Source organism: Euprymna scolopes, chromosome 23 (assembly GCF_053919585.1).
Source record: "Euprymna scolopes isolate OS-2025 chromosome 23, ASM5391958v1, whole genome shotgun sequence".
In the NCBI taxonomy this organism is placed as follows: domain Eukaryota; kingdom Metazoa; phylum Mollusca; class Cephalopoda; order Sepiida; family Sepiolidae; genus Euprymna; species Euprymna scolopes.
Genome location: NC_136504.1, coordinates 83,940,485 through 83,949,774, shown reverse-complemented (window position 1 = coordinate 83,949,774; position 9,290 = coordinate 83,940,485). Strand labels below are relative to the sequence as shown.

Here is a 9,290-nt window from a genome sequence, read left to right as displayed (position 1 = left end):
TGTAGACTTCATTATACAGATTAATAAATACTGCATAACAGCATTCAACGACTCCAAATGTTTTGAACAATACTTTTACACACAAATTGTATAGAAGTAATTTTCATAGATAAGGATGAGTTAAAATCAAATATAAAGCAAAGCACTACATTTTTGATCAATAGTAATCTCTGTTTATATAAAGTTAGGTATGTGTATGTTTATATAGTTGCATGAACAAAATTCACTCCTAAACTAATTGATCATTATGAATTCTGGAACACAGTCGATAGGCGTAAGGGGTCATAACGAGGGTTATATTTAATTTGATTTTATGCACCAAGGCCAAAAAGGTGGTTGGCTGATCTTAATTTAGATACATCCGATTTTTGTGAAATGTAAGCGATGGATATTCAAAATCATATTATTCTATTAATAATTGAATTTTTAAATCTGACCTTCTGACCTTGAAACGTTATGATAACTATCTTTTTAATGCTCAGTTTAGTTTACTGTACTAGTTCAAACTAAGTTACTATATTTGCTTGCTCAATTGTAGGGAGAGGCATAGTGTAGGATCTGTTCTGTTGTGATGGGACCAACTTCAAATGTAGACCCCCACTACCATGTTTCCTTCTCCAACATCAGGCATCTACATTCCAACCTTCCAGAGGTTGAAACCCAATTACAAGAGAAGAAACCAAACCTATTATTCCGAAGTGAAACTAGCATTGGACCAAATACTTCCCTGGATGAGTTCATAATTAAAGGATACTCTAACTTGACATCCAAATCTGACCCACAAGATCCCCATCGGCATGAAATATGTTCCTACATAAAAGATAGGTTTCCACATTGTAGAGATATCTCCAGAGAAGTTGCACTTGCTCACACCACTGCGTTTAAATTTGCCCTCTATCGTCCCAACAACAGCAGAGTTATTATCTTTCAGAGCATATCTGAGAAAATTGACCACATCCTGTTTGCTCATCCTTTGGCTAATATTCACATTTGTGGAGACTTCAACGTTGACAATGTGGAATGGTTAACCAACTCAGACAAGACAGATGATGAGAGGAGGTTCGTCACGATTTCTCCATTACTTATGATCTCCCTGAGATTGTTCACAAACCTACCCGTGTGCCCAATACTGACGGTCAGGATGCAAGTCTCCTAGACCTTTTTCTTTTTGAACCTGAGCTATGTTCATCTTCCGTTCTGTCTCCACTGGTATCTTCTGACCACTCGGTTGTATCAGTTAAAATAAAAACGAAATGTAATAAGTCCTCAGATGTACCTCTCCATCGTACATTATATCGATACTCTATGGCTGACTGGGATAGCTTCCATACATTTATATCAGATCTATGTCTACGTTCCATATTTAAAAATGGAATGGTTAATTGTAGGTATAGATCGTTTCATACCCGACAAAAATTCCAGCATAAACCTAACAGCCAGCCGTGGTTCTCTCCAGAATGTGCTGTTGACATAGCACACAGAAATCACTTTTTCCATTGCTTTCAACATAATAGATGTACTGAGACTAAAGCAACTTTCGGGATTGCCAGCAAACACTGTAAAAGAGTAATAAAGAATGCAAGAGAGCGGTATGCTCAGTTCGTCAAGTTCAAAGTGGCTGAGCTGCAGCTTGACTCCCACCCGTTTTGGCAAATAGCAAATAGGGTCCTGAACAGAAGTGTGTGTTCTATCCCAACTATCATCAATGAACCTGAGGTAATCTCGTCAGCATCAGACAAAGCCAAACACTTTGCCAAGAACTTTGCAAATAATTCTACCCTATCGACTAAGGCTGTCAACCCCCTGTATTTCCTCCTGCATCAGAAAACATGCTATGTGACATACAAATATCTGTGCATGATGTTGTCAAGCTAATCAAGGACCTTGATTCTAGTAAAGCAACTGGCCCTAATGGCATTCCAATCATAGTGCTGAAAAAGCTTCAACCAGAACTAGCTCCCATACTTACAAAGCTGTTAAAGCATTGTCTTAAAGAGAATTGCTTCCCAGCACCCTGGAAAACCTCGTCAGTATGTCATGTATTTAAGAATTCAAGTGATCAGTCATCTTACTCTCAGTACAGACCAATTAGTCTCCTGTGCGTCATGAGTAAATTGCTGGAATCTGTGTTAAATAGAGAAAGATTCGACCACCTCAGCAAAAATAATCTTCTTAGTGACTGCTAGATCTACAGTAGATGTGCTAATGGTTATATCTCATAGGATTAGCGACTCTCTCGACAAAGGCTTCTTTTCTAGGGCAATTGCTCTTGACATATCATAGGCCTTTGATAGGGTATGGCATAAAGGTCTACTTCACAAGATCTACAGCTACGGTATAGCTGGAAATGTCTTCTCAATTATTAAATCATTTCTCTCTGATAGGTTCATAAGAGTAGTGGTTAATGGGCAAAAATAAGAAATTGATAGTATTAATGCTGGAGTCCCTCAGGGGTTCATTCTGGGCTCAACTCACTTCCTGATCTGCATCAATGATCTCCCAAATCACATCCTAAGATAATTCGTAGATATTCATGGTGATGACACTACCATCTATAGCAACATATTAAATACTGTAAATGACCAACTTCTCTCTGATCTTGAGCATGTAGTACAATAGGGAAAGAGGTGACTGGTTACTTTTAATGCATCTAAAACCAAGCTTCTATTTTTATATCATCAACGCTCTGATCCTGATCTGGCATCAATTGAAATGAATAACTCTCATTGTGGGAAGGCCCCATGTTTTGATAAGCTTCTGGGCTTGACCATTACTCCTGATCTGAAATGGAACACGTACATAAAATCCATTGCCAAGGTTGCTGGAAAAATGGTGGGATCCTTCTGCCGCTCCATTAGATATCTCAGTGCTTATGCAATTCTCTACATATATAAAAGCAAGATATGTCTAAGAATGGAGTACTATATCCACATCTGGGCAGGAGCTGCTAGAAACAGCTTATCCTGCCTTGACAGAGTTCAAAAAAGATTTTGTAGCCTAGTGAAGGATGCCTTTTCCCTTCCCTGCAACCTCTTTCCCACAAAAGAGACGGTCCAAGCCTTTCTCTGCTTTATCATTATTTTCATGGCAAGTGCTCGTCTGAGCTCCAATCTATGGTCCTCCCTTACCAAGCTGAAACCACCACCAATAATTTCCCCCACTCTTTATCTGTGCCTAAACCTAAACGTAGATTCCATTAACAAAGTTTCTTTCTTCGAACTGCACGCCTGTAGAACTCTCTTCTGTTTGCCTGCTTTCCAGCTGACTACAATTTGGTCGTTTTCAAGACCAACATAAACAAATTCTTGACGAACCGTTCCCTTAAGTAAACTAATTGACCAAATTTCCACTACTAACGATTACTATGATATTTTCCCATTGACTACTGTACACTCATTAATTCCTTATTCTCGAATGGCCTCAGGGCCTTGATAAATGGTGACTCCTATGTAAAAAAAGGAGGATTGCAGTCCACACATGGAAAAACAAAGAATGAATAAAAAGAATGAAAGATCAGGGACTACATATGTATGCAAAAAGAATTTGTTTTGTTGATTGTTTCTTGATCGCTCACTGGCAATAACGCAGAGGTGTGCAAGCACTTGTTTGTTGGAAACGGTATGTGTGAACGATTCGTTTGCGTTCGTTTAATGTTTCTTTATGAAAATGTTACTTTAAGAGGTTTGAGATTGGCAAGCTTCTTGCTCCATGATCAGGATTCTACCAATTTAACCGGTTGTTTGTGAAAGTTATGTCAATAAATCTTAAAGAAAAAAAATGGTGTAGCCTAACATTTGTAGAATTTTATAACCAGAAAACTTGCGCATACGTTGGCTTTTCTCATTTCGAAAAGAAAAACATGTTCCGTTGAGTATCTTAGAAAACAACAAACAACAAAAAAAAATGAAGATTTGGGATGAAGATGGAAGGGAAGGCAAAAAAAAAAAAAAGAAAAATCATATTCGGCGAACTAACTTTTGACAGTTCTGAAGGTTTAAATCGCTGCAGCTCTGATCAGAATCCAGCAGACGTCTTCCATCTCGATCGGATTTAGTAACATTCGACATGGAAATCTGTTTATCTATTTTTTTAAGTTTTTTTCGCACAATAAACCATTGTAGAAAACATTGCTGATGTTCAAAAGGTGACATCCATCATGAAGCGACAGGCCGAAAAAGGTCTTTTGTGCCCATTTCGAACTACGATATGGAACAAGACTTGTATTATTAATGAATTTATTTTACGAAGAGCAATGCTGTATGGATTTTTCTCGTGTCACAATTGGTATACGGTCTGACGATAGGAACATATACTACCCTTTGAGGAAATAAACATTTTAAAAGTGGTTTTATGACAATATATTTGTTTATTCGTTTTCTATATAATAAAGTAAAGTCAGTTAAATTCTCGATGTTTGTCATTAATGCGTTCTCTCCTCCAAAATCAAAATTTCTTTCTGACTACTCAGTCAATTAGTGTAATTATAAGTCAATGTTCTTTGCCAAAAGCAAAAATTATTCCAAATTTATTTTATTGATTACATGTTCTATCCAGTCCGATAATTATTTCAACAACTGACAGTTCCAGTAATTCACTGTTAGTTTTCATTGGACAATCAACAAATATTATTATCCAATGAAATCGCTCTGTTTGTTAAAATTGGAATAACATTTCATTAATACAGACATCAATTATTGCATTCAAAATAGTAAATATATGAATGAGGATAATAAAATCTCAAAACTATAGCCTTACAATACTAAATATTTACAAATACAGAAAATTCTTTGTGAACACTTTCCACATTTGCAAAGTGATATTAATGAAGCTTTGGCATTTTTTTGTAGCGAACGCTATAAATTCTATCTCAGAATTCTACTTTAATATAATTTAAAGAACGTTGATTTTTGTCGTTCAGTTCTCCACTTTAAGTCTTTAAACTGTCCATTCGAAGGTATATACACCCAAAAAATGATTATAAACTGTTTCTCTTACAGGGGGTATGGAAACAGATCCATTTTTCACTCTTCTAAATAAAACGAAAAATTAAATAGCATGGAAAGAGATGTTTTTGTCGCCTATGCGTCTTCCATCAGGACTCCGCACTTGCACATAAGGCCAGGACGACCCAGGCATGGCTGCTCAACAATTTTTCTCACCACTGATCCCCGGACTTGTGGCAGCTTTCTTCACCTGAATAAAACATCCTTGACTGTTTCTTCTGGGACATGGTCGAGGCCAAAATCAATAAGCATGACCATAACACGGGCAACTCTCTGACGGCTGCCATCATGGAGGCATTCACTATTAAAAACAAAGTAGATGAGCTTCAACTTTATTGGACCAATGATTACAGCACCTGGAAATACATAAAATAAAAGAACAACATCATGTATGCACCCCCCCAGTCTTTAAGACATAAAGACGAGTAGGAGTGGTAAGATTTCCAGGTAATCAGTTGAGCTCAATGCGAATGGTCCATCTGGGCATGAGAACTTAATAAAATGTCTTGGTACATAAAGTAGATTTAACGATTTAAAGTCTGTTTTCAGATTAATCTCAGTCGGGCAGGTGGGCGGGAAAGGCGGGTTGACCGACGTAGAGGCAACGCGTCCACTGGCTCCTGTGTGGTGTCTGGGTCAGGCAGAGACACCGGGCGCACCTGTAGGCTAGGGGCGTTGTGTGTAGGGATCTTCTATTTGTGATCGACTGCTGGTTTCTCCATAGTCGCGGGGGCTGAACAAATGCTGGGTCAGGATTGCGAGGCATGACAGTGGTATCTGCTAGGTGTTCCTTTTGCTCGGGAGTGGTGTTGGTTGGTTTGGCTGTGGCTGTTCGGCTGCACTGCTGGGGCTGTGGAATGCAGGCGTTGGTCCTGTTAGCCTCAGGAGTGGGAAGCGTTCAATCACTGGTATGTATTTCCACAGGAATTTCCGGTTTCGCAGCGTAACACAGCCAGAACCGTCGATGCGAACAACGTATTGGTCGAATTGTCGGACCTCCACGACAATACAAGTTTTGTCCCATTTCTTGGGGTTAGGTCCCGTTTGGTTCTGGATCCTCACACAGTCACCAATGACTAGCGGTGGCAGGGGACGAGTGTGTTCTGTGAGCCGCTCGGAGATGCACATGTGGTGGTTGCGGAGGTCTTCCTCTCTTGATGCCAGAGTTTTACACAAGGTGCTGTGTGGTTGGTACTTTCTAGGGTGTATGGGGATGAAATCCTGGATTGGTCTTCCAAATACACACATAGCCAGAGAGAGCAAGGTATCACGGTCTGGAGTGTTGTGGTATTGGAGCATAGCTCGCTGGAATGCGTCTGTTGAGGGAACCGTCAACGTCAGAATGTAAGAAGTCGTTTGACATTCTTACTCCTATTTCTGCGTGGAAGTTGCTGTGCGGGAATGTGACAGATGAATGCCCCAATTGTAAAGGAAATCACATGTGTCGTGAGCAGTGAGATCAGGTCCTCCGTCTGTTGTTATTTCATCACTGATACCATACGTTACAAAGATACGACGTAGTGCTGGAATGAGTCCCTTGGAACCATTGACTACCTGTTAAACAACCGGCCAGTTGCTGTACTTGTCAACGATGACAAGGTAGTGTTTTCCACGGAATGTGAAGTAGTCCGCGGCGATACACTGGAATGGGTATTCGGGTAGAGCCGGAGGAGTTGATGGTTGGCTTGGGTTGGACGGAGACATCCAATTGCATGGAGAGCAGCGAGAGCACATTTTGGTAATAGCAGGGGTTATTCCTGGCCAGAAAAATGATGACTCCACACACAGGCACATGATTGTTACACCCTGGTGAGAAGAGTGCAGCATCTGGAACACCTGGTCACGGAGAGTTGGCGGGATGATGATTCAGTCCTTGTAAAGGCATGCCTCATTGAACTCGGAGAGGTATTCTCGGAATTGATGGTAGGGTCGGATGTCATCAGGGAGATCTGTTGGGTGATCGGGAAGTCCTGGTGTATGGCTTCTGTTAACCTGATCATGGATGCATCACTGGATGTGGCGACACAAACATCATCCCATGTGATCGATTTGATCACTTTGACATTGGGGATAGCTGCCTGGGAGCAGATGCTGGAGTCCAAAGTGTCTTCGGTTTGGGTGCGGATTATGGCCAGGATGTCGTGTGGCAGGTATGGTAGCAAGCAGTCGACTCCACCCTGCTGAGACGTTACTGGGGCTGTGTCATCCATGTCATCAGGGAGCATGAGTTGGGTTGCCTTGCTGACAGGGTGTCTAGATAGGCCGTCAGCTGCGGCATGGCGAGCACCTGGGATATGCACCTTCTTGAATCGATAGCAGAGTGATCTTTCCTTCAGATTGTGCAGCTTTGGGTTTGGGATGTCGTTGAGAGAGCGATCGGTGAATATCTTCAGGTCCACTGTGATGATCAGGTCGCAACATCTCAGCACGAAGTGTTGACATTTGTCTAGAGCGTCGACTACGGCAAGCGCCTCTCCCTCTACTGGGGCGTAGCGGGATTCTGCCTCCAACGTGAAGTGACTACCAACCAGTGTGATTTTCCAGCTCGTTCTGCAGCAGAACGACCTGGGGGATGAACAATCACAGTGCTTCTTGAAGAGCCAAAACCCCATACCATCCCTGCTCTAGTCAGTCGCGAGGCAGGTTGGCTTTGTCTTGTCGAAATATTTCTACCCCTTTTTGAAATTCACTGATTATGATGGCTTTGGACTCCTCAAAAAGTTGATTCAGTGAGTTTGTCCATTGGAACGGGTTGCCAGGTTTCAGCAGTGTGCGGAATGGCTTAATGCGCTCAGCTGAGGCAAAGGCATATTGCTGATTGATGAGCCCGAACCAGATGCGGACATCTGTGATGTTGCAAGGAGCAGGGAAGTCCTGGATCGCCTCTATGTACCGGGAACATGGGCGTACTGTGATCTCAAAGCCAGCGAATGTCACGTGGGTCTTGGCAAAAACGAATTTGCTCCGGTTCAGGATTATGCTATTGTTGCCACAGGTGTGGAGCCATTCTACTGCTTGAAAGAATGCATCTGCAATCAAGTCTGACCACATGAGGGTGTCATCCACGCATTTGGTTTTCTGTGTGATGTGGGATATGATTTCATCAAAGCGACGACTCTAGCCATCCCCAGACACGATGTAGCCCTGTTGTGCGATGCGGTAGTAGTAATGACCCCAAGGTGTAAGGAGCGTGGTAAGGTGGCGATCGTTCTCGTGGAGAGCAACGCTATGATAGCCATTCCAGGCATCAGATACCGTTTTGTGAGTGTGCAGACGTATGATCCTGGCTTGATGGAAGGGTGACTGGGTATGGTGGGTCCCTCTGGTGGTGTGACGGTTAAGAGGTTGTAGGTCAACTGTCCGTCGAGGTTTGCCGGACTTCTTTGGGCAGATCACCATTTTGTGACACCAGGTGACCGGTGTGCCGATTGGAATAGGCTCTATCACCTTGAGACAAACGTCCTGGTCCAGACCAGCTTTCACCTCGTCTTGCCAGTTCACAGCTACGGGTATGGGTGTGTGGCAGTTGACAGGCTGAGCATTGGGGTCGACCATGAGGCGCATAGGGGGACCAGCCATTTTCAGTAGTGGTTGGTGGTCGCAAACATTCAAGGTGCTGGACTTGTAATTCTCTAGGAGCCATGTTTCCAGCTTCTCACGGTTTTCCTCTTTGGGTGGGTATGGGAGCGATGTCGGGCGAGTTGAGGGCTGTGACAATGGGGCCAATTACACATATGTGTCGTGTTTGTGACGACATTTAAATTGTTGGTTTTGGATGTCCCACCAATTGTGGGGAAGCTGATTGGTATCATCCTGAGGGCGACGCATGCTTCCTTCGACAAGAACAGTTTGTCCGTTGAATCGAAAACGTAGACGATCTGTCTCGTTTCCATGGCTTTTCCAGATGTCCCAGAGATTCTTAGAACCGTGGTGCTTGCGATGTCAATCCCACGATTATTGGTAGTAGTCATCTTCATGTGGACTGGATGCAGATGTCTCTTTTCCAACTCTAGTTTCAAGAGAAACATTGTGCCGGCCAAGCAGGACTGGCAGCTAGTGTCAGCCAAGGCTTTGAAGGGGGGGTGGCGAAGGGATGGTTCCCAGTGTCGGGAGTCCGAGGGTGTGTGCATCAGACGGGGTGGCGCTAACTGTCACGTAAATGCAAGGCTGAATGTCAGAAGGCTGCCGCTCCCATGCATTGCAAAACTCATTGTATATATGGTGGTTGAGCTTTATAGCATCGATTGCCGCAGAAGGGACGTTGGCGATTGGGCACAAGGTGTTAAA

The 9,290-nt window shown here is 42.7% G+C and overlaps 1 protein-coding gene across 1 annotated transcript; it reads right to left on the bottom strand.

Moving 5' to 3' along the window:
* Positions 1 to 7,631: 7,631 nt before the first annotated feature.
* On the bottom strand, positions 7,632 to 8,054 carry LOC145245645 (uncharacterized). The gene has a single exon (XM_080107208.1). It carries the CDS (start codon positions 8,052 to 8,054, stop codon positions 7,632 to 7,634), a length of 423 nt encoding a protein of 140 aa, XP_079963334.1.
* Positions 8,055 to 9,290: the final 1,236 nt, after the last annotated feature.